Below are 14,921 nucleotides of genomic sequence, written 5' to 3'. Positions count from 1 at the left end.
GCGCATTTCAAAATAGAATTGGAGGATCAAAATCTAAAGGATGTGTGATTCTATTAAAGATAATGCAATGTGCGATATCATGTGGATAAATGAACGCCAAAGACGCGCATTTAAAGTGGATCTGAAGGAATATATGTCGTCATCAAATAAACCTGTGCACCGTTATAAATAGATAAATAGATGCTGCTTAACGATGTCTGAGCAAGATAAAGAGGAATTGGGCCATTCTGATGCAGCTGCTTTGATTGTGACCGAAGGTGCTGATGCAGCTCCTGTGATTGAAGTTACCACCGTTCACACTTCTGACACAAATGTTAACTTGCCTGTGGTTGAGGGAAAGAGACAAGTGAAACCCACGCAACGGGCACTTGAGGCTAATTATACAAAACAATGTAATCGAAGAAAAGCTAAACTTGGACAACTCACAAGCAAAAGAAATGTGTTACAAGCACTTATGGTTGATTACAGAAATGTTGAATTGGTTAAACAAGAATACAATGAATTTAATTCTAAAACAAATGACTTCAAATCACTTCACAAAACAGTACAGCAGCTGTTATCAGAAGAGGAAGCGGCAGAAGAACAAGATCAGTGGTACATGCCGAAGTTCGAAATCATATGTGAATTTCATGATAAGGTTATAGAATGGATAAATAATGCCCCTGCAGCTATGGCACAAAGGCCACCAGAAGTGACACCAGCAGTGACACCAGCACAAAGTGAGAAATCATTTGGCAATAAATCAGTTGGCATGAAATCCACTTCAAGCACCGCAGCATTAAGACAGGTAGAGGCCGAAAGAGCCGATCTAGCCACACGTTCTGCTTATCTCAAGCAAAGACAAGCATTTGAATTTCAGGAGGCACAGCTCAAAGCAAGAAAGGAAGCATTTGAATTGGAAGTGGAAATTGCAGCTGCTGATGCCAGGTTAAAAGTTCTGGATGTAACTAAACATGTAGACACCAGGCTTGATGTTAACCCCTTAATCCACATCAATGAATATTTTGACTCAATGCAATCCTTACCAGTGGACAGCCATAAGGTTAATTATAGATTGGATGATGAAGAGGAAGATGATGACTATGAAGAGAATGATGATGATGATGATGATGATGATGATGATGATGATGATGAATTTGAAGGAGCAGCTTCCCATCCACCACTGAGACTAAGGTCTCAACATGCCCCTAGTGGCCAATTACGGCAGCCACAGAAACAAATGGCTCAGCAGCCTACAAGGTCACGAATGCCTGTTGCTCACCAACAACCCCAACAGCCTAACCCAAACCTTGGCTTGCAAGATGGTGCTCAGGTTAATGTTCAACCAGGCGGAGCCATGATGGACATTTTGAGAAAACAAAATGAAATCACAGAAATGTTAATTCAAGAACAGAGGTTCTCACTCTTGCCTTCTAGAGAGATTCCTGTTTTTAAAGGTGATCCATTAAGTTATGTCTCTTTCATTAGTACATTTGAACATTGTATAGAAAGCAAGACAAGTAACAACAGAGATCGACTGCTCTTTCTTGAACAGTTTACAGATGGAGAACCAAAGGCAATTGTGAGAAGCTGCCTTCACATGGATTCCCAAAAAGGCTATGTGAAAGCAAAACGGCTGCTACGCAAACATTTTGGAAATGAGGTTCTCATTGCTGCTGCCTATCAGGAACAAATTCTGAATTGGGATGCAATCCGATCAGAAGATGGTAAAGCCTTACACAAATACTCACTCTTCTTGAGAACATGCTGCAATGCTATGAGCAATAATGAAATTCTGCAAGACATGAACAATCCTACACACTTGAAATCTGTCTTGTCAAAACTGCCATTCAAGCACAGAGAGAGGTGGAGGACAGTAGCATATGGTTACTATGAGCGTACACACAGAAGAGCTAAGTTCCCACAACTTGTAAATTTCATTGAAAGGCAAGCAAACATTGCCATTGATCCCCTCTTTGGAGAAATACAAGACACAAAACCGAAAGACAAGAGGACAATCCCTCCTCCGCGAAACAGTATTTTGAAATCTGTAGCAGTTTCATCATACACTAAAGGCAATTATAAGAGCAGTTTTGCGACAGTAACAGAATCCTCAGAACCAAAGTCACAGTCGAGCACAAGCAGCTCTGCAGCCGTGCAACAGAAAACATGTTTCTTTTGCAAAGAAAACCACAGCACAGACCTGTGCAAGACATTAGATAAGAAAATACATAAAGACAAAGTTGAGTTCTTTAAAGTAAACGGTTTATGTTTCGGATGTGTGACTCAGGGTCACATGAGTAAGGACTGTAAAAAACGTGTGACTTGTAAAATATGCACAAAGAAGCATCCTACTGTGTTGCACATTGAATTAAAAAAAGATACAAGTCAAACTAGTCCAAGCACCGATAGCACGTCGGTGGGCAGTGCATTAGTCACCATGAAAAGGCCTATTCATACTGGGGCCGGTGACCAACAGAAACTGTCAATTGTTCCTGTGCAAGTCAAGTTGTCAAATTCTAACCAGGTACTTCAAACGTACGCTTTCCTTGATCCAGGAAGCACTGGAACCTTCTGTACTGAGGCTTTAAGGAAGCAACTGAATGCTAAGGCAACACCAACTCGAATTCTACTTCGTACTCTAGGACAAGAAAGGGTCATAAGTATTAACCGAATCAATGGGCTGGAAGTGTCAAGTCTTGAAGGAGATGATTTCCTAAAACTGCCACCACTCTATACTCAAATAGAAATTCCTGTAACCAAGCAGCAAATTCCCACTCAGGATGATGTGCAAGAATGGAACTACCTAAAGGAGGTTAAGTTGCCATATATTGATGCAGATATTGGACTCCTGATTGGTAATGATGCAGCTAAGTTTATGGAACCTTGGGCAGTAATTAATAGCAAGGGTAATGGGCCCTACGCTGTAAAGACAAGACTTGGATGGGTGGTTAATGGGCTTCTACACGAACCCACAACAAGCCATAAGCAGCCAACCCATATTTTCGGTAATCGTATATCGATAGTAAATTTGAATGACCTCATGATCGAACAATTCAATCATGATTTTCCCGAAAAGGGTTATGAAGAGAAGGCAGAAATGTCTATTGAAGATAAGCGATTCATGCAAATCATGTCTGACTCTACTGAGAAGAAAAATGGTCACTACCAAGTAAACCTTCCATTCAAGAAGAATGATCTAGCAATGCCTAGCAACCGCCATCTGGCAGAGCAGCGTGTCATGTCACTTAAAAGGAAATTCAAGAAGGATCCAGAGTTTCACAAAGAGTACACTGACTTTCTTGAAAGTGTCATTCAAAAGGGACATGCTGAAGCTGTACCAAACGAGCAGTTAAGCCAAGAGGAAGGAAGGACGTGGTACTTACCTCACCATGGAGTACGGCACCCAAAGAAACGCAGACTGCGTGTAGTCTTTGACTGTTCTGCATCCTTCCAAGGAACTTCATTAAATGATGAGCTTATTCAAGGCCCAAACTTAACCAACACACTGCTGGGCGTCTTGATCCGGTTTAGACAGGAACCAGTGGCGATGATGGCAGATGTAGAAGGCATGTTCCACCAAGTGAAAGTCACACCAGCTGACAAAGATTTTCTTAGGTTCTTATGGTGGCCAAATGGCGACATTAGTCAAAGCCTAGTAGAATACAGAATGACAGTCCATTTATTTGGAGCGACATCTTCATCCAGTGTTGCTAGTTATGCCGTGAGAAGGACTGCTGAGGACAATAAGGACAAGTTCTCAGCAGTGGCAGTTAACACTGTTAAAGAGAACTTTTATGTCGATGATTGTCTTAAATCTATGCCAAGTGAGAAGGACTGCATAGCACTATCGAAAGAATTAAGAACCCTGTGTGCTCAAGGAGGTTTCCGCCTGACCAAATGGCTAAGCAACAGCCGCACAGTGCTGGCCTCTATTCCAGAGGAAGAGCGAGCCACAGAGGTAAAAGATATCGACTTGGATCAGAAGCACCTACCGGTTGAGCGAGCCCTTGGAGTGCAGTGGAATGTGGAGGAAGACACATTCAGAATACAAGTGAACATGAAAAATCAACCCTACACAAGAAGAGGAATCCTTTCCACTGTAAGTTCAGTGTACGACCCTCTGGGGTTCTTGTCTCCGTTCATATTCTCTGCAAAACACATCTTGCAACAGTTATGTCAACTGAATTATGGATGGGACGACAGGATTCCAGAGGCTTTCTGTCAATCATGGCATAAATGGCTCACTGGACTACAGCAAATGGAGAACTTCGACATTCCAAGATGTATTAGATCTAAAGAATTTGGCGAGATCAAGTCAGCCCAACTTCATCACTTCTGTGATGCAAGTGAGACAGGATATGGTACTGTGACCTACTTAAAGATGACAAATACCGAAAACCAAATTCACACATCTTTAATCATGGCAAAAGCAAGAGTCGCCCCCTTGAAACAGGTTACAATACCCAGAATGGAACTTACTGCTGCAGTACTAGCAGTGAAAGTGAACAGGATGCTGGAGACTGAGCTACACCTTCCACTCAGAAAAGCGGTGTTTTGGACAGACAGTACATCAGTCTTGAAATATATTAGGAACAACACCAAGCGGTTTCAGACTTTCGTGGCTAACAGAGTCAGCATCATCAGAGAGCACTCTTCTATTGAGCAGTGGAGGTACTTGAACACCAAGATCAACCCTGCAGACCATGTGTCCCGAGGTCTTACAGCTGATGCATTTTTAAAGTGTGAAAACTGGAAGAAGGGACCGGACTTCCTACAAGAAAAGGAAGAAACATGGCCAAACTTACCTGCTGATCTCACCCCCATACCAGCCGACGATCCGGAAGTCAAAAGAGAGAAGGTTACAGTCAATACCATTCAGATGATGGATCAAGATCCTACTAGCACTCTCATACACCACTACTCAAGTTTCTACAAATTGAAAAGAGCTGTAGCATGGATGCTGTATTTGAGAACTCACCTTTTGCAGTTGAGTAGAAAAAGGAAAGATCTGATGCAAATTCAAGAACCAGACACAGACAAACAAAGACAGACAATTGAAGTAGAGATGAAAAAATTCAAAAACGCTGTAAAGGCACACAACCTCTCTCTGGATGAACTGGACACTTCAGAGATAGCCGTTGTTCAATTCTGTCAAAACCAAGGATTTCAAGAGGAAATCAAAACATTGCAGAAAGGAAGTTTGAATGTGCAGAAACACAGTTCAATCTACAAGCTTGATCCCAAACTTGAAAACGAAATTTTAAGAGTGGGTGGGAGATTAAGCAGAGCAGCCATGCCAGAAGATGCAAAGCACCCTGCCATCCTCCCAAAGGACCATCATGTGTCAAAGCTCGTTCTTAGAAAGATCCATAAGGAAGTAGGACACAGTGGGAGAAACCACATGCTCTCCTCACTGAGACAAAAGTATTGGATTCCTTGTGCCAACTCATTGGCAAGAAAGATTATTTCTGAATGTGTGACATGTCGACGTCTCAATGGATCTGTCGGAGAACAGAAGATGGCAGACCTGCCAAGAGATAGAATAACACCTGACCTACCACCTTTCTCACAAGTAGGAGTAGACTATTTCGGACCTATTGAGGTGAAAAGAGGCCGTACCACAGTCAAAAGATATGGAGTCATTTTCACCTGCTTAATCAGTAGAGCAGTACACCTAGAAGTGGCCCATTCTTTAGATACAGACTCGTGCATTAATGCTCTCAGGCGTTTTATTGCTCGAAGAGGCCAAGTGATGGAAATACGGTCGGACAATGGAACTAACTTCATATCCACTGAAAGGGAACTGAAAGAATCTTTGAAGGCATGGAATTTGGACAAAATAAAAGGAGCTCTACAGCAGAAAGGAGTCAAATGGATATTTAATCCACCCGCTGGTGCCCATCATGGTGGAGTATGGGAACGATTAATCCGTTTGCTCAAAAAGATCTTGCTATCAGTCACCAAACAACAAACTCTGGATGATGAAAGTCTCCATACAGTCATATGTGAAGTGGAAGCCGTACTCAACAGCCGCCCACTCACTACAGTTTCGAGTGACCCCAACGACCTGGAAGCATTAACACCGAATCACCTGTTATTGCTTAAGAAGCAGCCGATCCTTCCACCAGGAGTGTTCCAGGCCGCTGATGTATATGCGAAGCGCCGTTGGAAACAAGTACAATACCTGTCAGATCTATTTTGGACTAGATGGATAAAAGAATACCTACCTCTTATGAATGTACGTCAAAAATGGAACCGCGTCCGCAGGAACTTTGAAAAGGAAGACATTGTGATCATAGCTGACACGAATGCACCAAGAGGATCCTGGATGTTGGCTAGAGTCCTGGAAACAATGCCAGACTCAAGAGGACTTGTGAGAAGTGTGCGTCTTCAGACAAAAACCAGTGTACTTGAAAGGCCCATCAGCAAGATTTGCCTGCTGGTGCCAAACTCAAATTAGGTACTGAAGATTCAAACAGGCCTATACACCATGCCTGTTTCCCACCTCACAAGTATTTATTTTGTTTTGAACATTTTGTATGGCTCCAGCAGTTTTTTGATTTTGTATTGTTATTAGAGCCTGCCCATAACAATAGGGGCCGGTTATGTAGGAGCCATTTCATTTGATTTAATAGTTTTGACTAAATAGCGCCGCCACTGGTCGCCTCGTAAAATGGCACCATGGTGCTCCTATTAATTATGGCACAGCTGTGTGTAAACGCACGCCAGACGAGAAACAGTTTTTTTTAAACGCTCGCTTGCTACACACACACACAGCGCAGATTGAATGAATGAAAGACTGAAAAGAAAGACTTTGTTTAGAATCATTATGAGTTTATTTGAAACCCTTTTGCTGCGCCTGTTTGTTTTGAAACCCCTTTAGTACAAGTCTGGAGCCTGTTTTGTTTCATTTGTTTGCTCCGTTATTGTTTGAAACTTTACGCAACTCCTTCCATAAAACTCAACCGGTTCGAACCCATCGGATGCAACTATCAACAACATCAAACAGTGAGTAACAAGACAGCCCAAGTCAATGTGGTGTGAGCGCGTTGAAGACGTATCCTGGCTTAGATAGGCAAATTGAGCCTACAGAGAGGTAGATGCTAACGTTAGTAGGAGAGGTAGATGCTAACGTTAGTAGGAGAGGTAGATGCTAACGTTAGTAGTGAGAGGTAGATGCTAACGTTAGTTGTGAGAGGTAGATGCTAACGTTAGTAGTGAGAGGTAGATGCTAACGTTAGTTGTGAGAGGTAGATGCTAACGTTAGTTGTGAGAGGTAGATGCTAACGTTAGTAGTGAGAGGTAGATGCTAACGTTAGTAGGAGAGGTAGATGCTAACGTTAGTTGTGAGAGGTAGATGCTAACGTTAGTTGTGAGAACTCACCACAGCTGCAGAGCCGCACAGGCCAACGCACAGGAGGTACCGCAGGTTCAGTCTGTCCCCGATCACCCCGCTCACATACAGGCCCTGTGCACACGACAACACATAACAATACAAAGAACAAGACACAAAGCTGATGCTCAGTTGGCTAACACTCACCACCACACTCACCACCACACTCACCACCACACTCACCACACTCACCACCACACTCACCACCACACTCACCACCACACTCACCACCACTCACCACCACACTCACCACACTCACCACCACACTCACCACAGCGTAGGAGAAGAGGAAGATGGTGTCCAGAAGTCCTAGGAACAACGTTGCCTCATCCTCATCTGCAAACAGTTGGTTGTCCTGCCATGTCTGGAGAGAGAGAGAGAGAGAGAGAGAGAGAGAGAGAGAGAGAGAGAGAGAGAGAGAGACAGAGAGAGAGACAGAGAGAGAGAGACAGAGAGAGTATGTGTGTGTACAACAATTTAATTTAGGCAGCTGGGTGGCGCAGCGGACATTGTACTCGTCACCAACGCAAGAGACACCGGTATCGAATCCGGCTGTCGGCGTTGCCTCCGGCTTGGGCCGGCCGTCATACTAACTCAATTGGCAAGAGTTAGCGGGTGGAAGTCGATGGGTGGTAATCTGGACGTTTAATTTCATTTCAAACCTTTATTTCAACTCATGAGACACTGAGGTTACCCTAATTTAGAGCAGCAAGAAGCTTACAAAACAAAGACATTTTTTTTTTTTTTTTTATCCACTTTTTCTCCCATTTTCTATATTTTCTCCCATCCCAATTTCGTATCATCCAATTCAACCCTCTCCTGTCACGAACGCTGTTTCTTGCCTCCCACAAGCCGGCTGCAATGTGGACTAAGTCATACATAGCACAAGTCCCCTCCGGTACTTGAGGTAACAGCAGTCGCATCTTTTCACCTGCGCAGCTCGATCTCTCAGTGGCGAGGAGTAACGCGTGGGAGGCTCACGCTGCCCCCGACACTTCCTGATTCTACTGCGCAGGCGCACCAACCGACCTGTAGGAGTCGTTGTCCACAACGCCCGATCCCCACCCATCAGTTTCCCACCCCCTAATACGGCCAATGTGTATTAGTACGGACGACCAGCTAAACTGAAAGCAAATGTGGAGCGCTGGGCTCGAACAGGCAAGCCCAGCGTCTCCAGATTTCGTGGCGAGCGCCTTGCCCACTACGCCACGTAGTCGCCCACAAAACAAAACAAAGACAGTTATCAGCAAATTCATACACATAGGCTCAATAAAATGAGATAAGAACAATAAACAATAACAAAACAAAACAGTTACAAGTCGGAGATCATAATTTTTTATTCAGAGAAGGAAGAACTTCCAACGTCAGAGTCAGCTGGAGGGCGTTCCAGGTGTGGAAGCATCAAGAGAGAGAGCCTGGGAACCAGAGAAGAGGTTCCAGGATAACATGTCAACAGTGTGTTGATGTAAGGGGGACGCTTAACAATAAGGGTTTTAAAAGTAAACCAATACCAATGATAAGTATGCCTTTGTTTCAACCAGAGAAGGCCATCCAACCTTTTCATAAAGGACACAGTGGTGGGTATCATATCTGTCCAATAATAAATCTGAGGGATAATCATATCTCTCTACAACAGCTCTATCAGACTGGGTCATCAAAAGCCAGGTTATGGCTTTTACCAAGTGACTAGCTGATGCATTATCTGGCTATATGAGGACAGAATTTGGAGAGGAGAAACGTAAGGTTATGTATATAACCAAGTTCTATGAATACTGGTGACGCTCAGCGTCATTCTGCACTAACCTCACTTCGTGCCTAGCACTGAATAAAAAACTCCACAATGTACCTTTACATACCGACATCCGTCTGGCCACACCCCTATCCGCTTACCTTCATAAGCAGGTGTGATCACCTACTCGCCTCCTCCCCAAACTTTCACCACAAGGCGAGGTCAAGGGCCGCAGTGGCGTCCTGACGCTGAGCGTCACCAGTATTCATAGAACTTGGTTATATACATAACCTTACGTTCTATTTCATACTGGTTTCCGCTCAGCGTCATTCTGCACAACAGGAGCTGAGCGGAAGCCAGAAGCTCGACAAATGTACCCCGCTGAGGCCCCCCACAACCATCAGACCGGAGAGGACCGAGCCCCCCGACCCTCCCTAATGGAGGGATACCCTCCCTATTGGAGGACGGGAGGGAGACGGATCCGACCGTGCGAAGAGGAACTCGAGCAACTCAACGCACAGGGTGAGCAGACCGTGGCTTGACCCCACGACTACGCACACGCACAACCCGCATGCCACCAGGGAACGAACGGAAGGAACAAACCTCGTTACTGCCCCCAACATCACAGAGTCAAGAGCAAACTCAACCCCGTGGCAAGGCCGTAGCAGCGGAGCGCGAAGGAAGACCCAGACCCCCTGAAGGGACTGGATCCCCTGGAAAAAGGGGGCCCGGAGAGGTCAATGACGCCAAGCATCAAGACCTCACCAGGCGGTCACTTAGTGACACCGCCCCCCACATCGCCAGCGTATTCGGACAGGGCCCCTCCAAGAGCGGGCCCTTCCCCCCACTAGTGTTGTGTAAACCTCGTACTCTTTAGTTCACATAATAATAACGAGACGGAGAGCGTGTGTTCAGGTTTACTGTTTACTAGCCTCCCCACCAGGAAGTACTGTGCCACCTATATACCTGTCCGTGTAGCAACACGAGCCAATACCTTACATGACAACTAGTACGCCGCCTGGCACACTTACCCTGCAACACAGGTAGTCAGCATGGCCGTAACTTGAAGCACTCAAAAGGCTAACCATAACGGAAGCAGGCAGCGCACCGGGGAAACCAGGCAGCAGGCTTTAGACCCGAGCCTGGAGCACTGCGGACGAGATAGGCGCCAAAGGGGTCAACTGAAAACAGCACCCCGGCGGAAGGGGCGTATGCTGGCATTGTTGCGCACCATGACAAAGCCTCCATCAAAAAAAAAACCACCCAGAGGGCTCGAGGCAGAGAAGGCTGACACGATTGGCAGACGTCATGAACGTGCAGGGGCACACTCAACCGGGTAACCCGGGAGTTGACTCTGCTCCAACACACCAGGGAATCAACCACCCTCTTGGTACCACATACGGTGGTTGTTCCTATAACCCCTCAAGAAAAAACTCCAAAACACACCTGCGGGTATACACCAGCTATACCGCAGTACAAGTGTTTCAGTTTCCAAAAAGGGTTATTCCAGGCCTACGGGTCAACGAAACATTACTTTGGACCGGGCCCGGCGGCTCGGGAAGCACACAGGGTTACCAGAGGAGGTCCAGAAGACCACCCAAACAGCCCCCTCTTCGCCATGTGTGAGAGAGGAGCGAAAAGAATGGAGAACCAGCCCCTTTATGATAGTGCAGAGTACAACATGTACCCAACAAAGGATCTCCATAACGCCTAACCCTGTGACACCCGGGCCGACCCGGCATTTTCCCCCCTGAAAAAAGCACAAGTCCCTCAGGGTACCAGAACAGCAGATCTGCGTCCCCGGCGGACAACGGGTTAACTGACCTGGACCAGCGCGACCAGAACCAGTCCCGTGCCCTAACCACGCCGACATGCCCACTCCAGGAGAGGGGGTAGGTATGCGTGTCGATCTAAAACATGAAAAGAGGGCGCCACCCAGACAGTCCCATTTGTACCGCGCTCAGTGGCCCACCCCAAGGGCGTGAGACCCCTCTACCTATGTTCTGATCTATTCCGTTAACATCCCCCAGATATGAACGAGAATCCGTCGAGACCCAGTAACAGGCGCTCGGAAGAGGAAAAAATCCCCCATCCCAGTTGCCCTATAAAAACGCTGTTTTAATAACGAGCAACCAAGGCGTACTAGCCTCCTGCATGATTCTTATCAGAAAACACCCCGAGCCAGCAATATGTACGCGTCGAGACCCAAACACATCAATGGATAGTCTAACCAGACACCAGACATTGGTCCTTCAAGTCGCCTGGGAGAACGACAAGAAGTTTGTCGTGCTTCATATTCTTCACTCTTTTTATTATTAAAAAGAAAGAAACACCAACTGACATGAAACCCACGTGACGCGGCCGAGGGTAAACATTTTTACATTCTTACATCCCGCCACCCTCACCACAGAGAGGAGACGGGAATCCTCAGAGAGACTTCCCACGTGAGCCATAGATTGAAAGGTCACGGTAACATTGAGTCATGTGACCAACAGACTCAAGTCACACGTATATCGAGCGTAGTAGAACAGTAAGTTCCTACGCTCTGCCCCGACAACTTGACAATAACAGACCCTACATACGGGTCTGAAAAAACTCACGGAAGCCGTCGTCCAATAGAAACGTGCCTAGTGACGTTTGGGGAAATGACGGGGGGAAACCCAGGACTCAACCGTCTGTGATAGGTGCGGAGTCAGGGAACCCTCCCCCCCCCCCCCCCGTGCCAAGCTGCCTAACAGCTTGGCCCTGACCGAATGAAAAGAGAGTCCAATAAACCCCCTGACCAATCAGAAGAGGGAAGGAGGGGTTTATCCGGTACCCCCTCGCAAGCCCAACCCTTGCATACGACAACAAACAGCCATATGATACCTTAAGTAGCCAATATGCTAATGAACAGCGCAAAGCTAATTCAATGCACGCTAGCCACAGACACATCTGTGAACAGGGTTTATAACAAGGCCAAGTTATGTATGTGTGAACCCGACACCCGTATCTATGTTGTAAGACACAGAACATCTGATAGAGAGAGAGCGGCATGAGCCGCGGTACTTTTTCATACGAGCATTACTGCAGACCAACACAATAGTGTTGCGGCTCAATATCACTGTTTAAGCAACAGAGCACACAACTAACCTTTATGTGAAGATTCAGGTCGAGGCAGAAAAAACCTTTTTCAACCGAGTGTAAGCTGCAGGCCTTGCTTAAAGGGGAACTCCAACATTTTGGGAAATTAGCGTATTTAACATCTTCCCTGGAGTTAGACAAGAAGATACATACCTTTTTTGTCTCTGCGTGCATTTTAGCTTTGGGAATAGACGCTCCGTTAGCATAGCTTAGCTTAACATTGACCCCCTTTTCAGGAGTTGACCTAGAGCCCACCAAGGTCATGCATATCAAGTTTGGTCAATGTCAGACCTTGCAATACACTGTAAGGCACTGTAAGGCTACTGTCCTGCCTCACTTCCAGTGATGAAGCTAAGCTATGCTAACGGAGCGTCTATTCCCAAAGCTAAAATGCACGCACAGAGACAAAAAAGGTATGTATCTTCTTGTCTAACTCCAGGGAAGATGTTAAATAAGCTAATTTCCCAAAATGTTGGAGTTCCCCTTTAAGCTCTAACATGAATGTAGCGTCTAGCCCTCCTATCAAACCCATACTAGGAGGGACTGTTTATTTTATAAACAAATCATATTTGGGCCGGGAAGGGAACAGGGGGGGACCACAGAGGGAAAAAGTCTACTTTTTTTCAGCGACGCCTGCCACGAGCCGCTCGGGACTTGCCACCCCGACATCCACCGGCGACATCGGGCGGGGGGAAATGAGGCTGGAGCACGGAACGCTCCTCCTGCATCTCCCTGCAGGTTGAGGTCATCAATTGCAGTGCCGACCCGAAAAGTCCAGCATCGGAGAGGGGTGCCGTCAGAAGTGGAGTCCTCTTCTTCTCCGGCACACGCGCCTGCTCCAGCCAAAGGTGGCGCTGGACTAGAGTGGCCAGGGCGCGTACTTTCCCAGCGGCTATGGCCTGCGGCTGGATCAGATGCAGGATGGCTCCTGCCGACTGGGCGAGCTGATCATGTTGCAAATCAGTCAGCTCCGTACCGCCCGTCAGTATCCCGGACATGAATCTCGCCACCTGCGCGATGTTAGAAGTGGCAGCCAGGCGGTTAGGTGGCGTAGCGGAGATTGCGTTCGTCACCAACCCCGGAGCTGTGAGCTGGATTCGCCTGTTCGAATCCAGCTCACAGCTCCGGGGTTGTCACCAGCTTGGCTGGCCGTTCACACTAATACAATTGGCAGTATTAGAGGGTGGGAGAAGCTGGCGGGGTGGGTCCGGGTTGTTGTAAACAGCGACTCCTACAGTTCGGTCGGGGCGCCTGCTAAGCGCGGATGGGACCTGAGTGGGATAGTGTGATCCTTCCACACGCTACGCCCTCTCGGAGAATATCCGCGCTGCCAGGTGAAAAGAAGCGGTTGATTGGCTGGACGTGTGTCGGAGGAAGCACGTGATAGCCTCCACTCTCCCAGATTATCTGACTGTGGGGGGTAAGTGCGCAGCGACCAGGAAGGGGATTGGGAATTGGCATAACGACTAACATTGGGATGGGAGAAAAATCGGAGGAAAATGGAGGGGGAAAAAGATAAAAAAAATAAAAATAAAAGAAGTGGCAGCCAGAGATAGCGTCGCGGAGATAAATTACTGGTCACTCCAGAAAGCCAACCGCCTCGCCGATTTCCCTTGGGGAACCGGCTTCCGTAACGGCTCCCACACCACCTTAGGAAAAAGGAGCGCCGCCATCGGCCTATCAAGCCAAGGCACGCCCTCCTTCATGCCTTCTACCAAACCCACCACCCTCGTGACTTGCACGTAGGCGGGGGTAAGGCCCATGATGTGGGAGACCACCTGTCCCTGACGGACGTAGGCCTCCATTGAGGGGAAAAATGGACAGACAACGTCCACCCCTCTCACCGGACGGCGTTGCCATAGATGACCTATGAGATCGTCAGGAATAGGAACAGGCAGTGGCTGCGGCAGCGGCACGCCGTTTGCGACTGCCGCCGCCGCCATGAGCTCGGGGAACAAAGCACGCAGTTCCCCCTGCATACTTTCCCCCACCGAGCTCACGTCCCTCACATGCAGCAGACTACTGGTTAAAGAGCCACATTCTGATGTGGCTGATAGCAGGGCATCCCGCCGCCGAGTCGGAGGTTCTAACCCAACATCCGCGTACGAGGAATCCCAAGGAGACATCTCACCCCCCTCCAGTGTTACATGGACGGGCGGGGGACATGTCTCCACCGGGGCTTCGAACAAGAACCCGTCCGCTTCTACCATGTAGTCCTCTGTTTCCATCGGCCATGGAGAATCAGACGCATCCTCATCCGGCTCCAGCAACTCACCAAAACCAGGCCGTTCGCGTCTACAAGCCACCATCTTGCGACGGGAGCGAGCCGATGCAAAAAGTTTGCGTCTCAAATCCCCCGCAACCAGAGGAGCCGGCCGCCCCAACAGCGGACGACTCCCCGGAGGCAGAGGAACCAGAGCCGGAACCAGGCCATCGCACAGGAGACGGCGCTGGTGCACCAGCTCCTTGGAGAGGCAAACTATCCATCGGACGCCTACCGGGCGTGGCTGCCGACCACGAAAGAGGCCTCAACCCCGCTCCAAGACGCACGACAGAGGAGGCAATGGAGAACCGCTGGTGAAGGGTGACGTTGCTAGCGCGACCCTCCGAGGTAAACATTATGACTTAGCTTTTTTCTTTTTAAATATATGAGAGAAGAAAAAAGCAAGAAAAAATGTAAACACGTATCAACTT

At 47.5% G+C, this 14,921-nt stretch overlaps 1 protein-coding gene across 1 annotated transcript in view; it reads right to left on the bottom strand.

The window, feature by feature from the left end:
- The window catches only part of slc37a3 (solute carrier family 37 member 3), a 128,947-nt gene that overhangs the window by 97,035 nt on the left and 16,991 nt on the right, over positions 1-14,921 (bottom strand). The window contains exons 3-4 of the mRNA XM_084317643.1: positions 7,647-7,739; positions 7,367-7,450 (exon numbers count right to left, since the gene is read on the bottom strand). Of these exons, the coding sequence (XP_084173769.1) occupies positions 7,367-7,450; positions 7,647-7,739 (177 nt within the window). The remainder of the gene's footprint in view (positions 1-7,366; positions 7,451-7,646; positions 7,740-14,921) is intronic.

This window comes from Notolepis coatsorum, assembly GCF_963971535.1.
Source record: "Notolepis coatsorum genome assembly, chromosome: 1".
Lineage (NCBI taxonomy): Eukaryota > Metazoa > Chordata > Actinopteri > Aulopiformes > Paralepididae > Notolepis > Notolepis coatsorum.
Note: the sequence above shows the minus strand (reverse complement) of the source record. Positions and strands in the feature narration are given on the sequence as shown.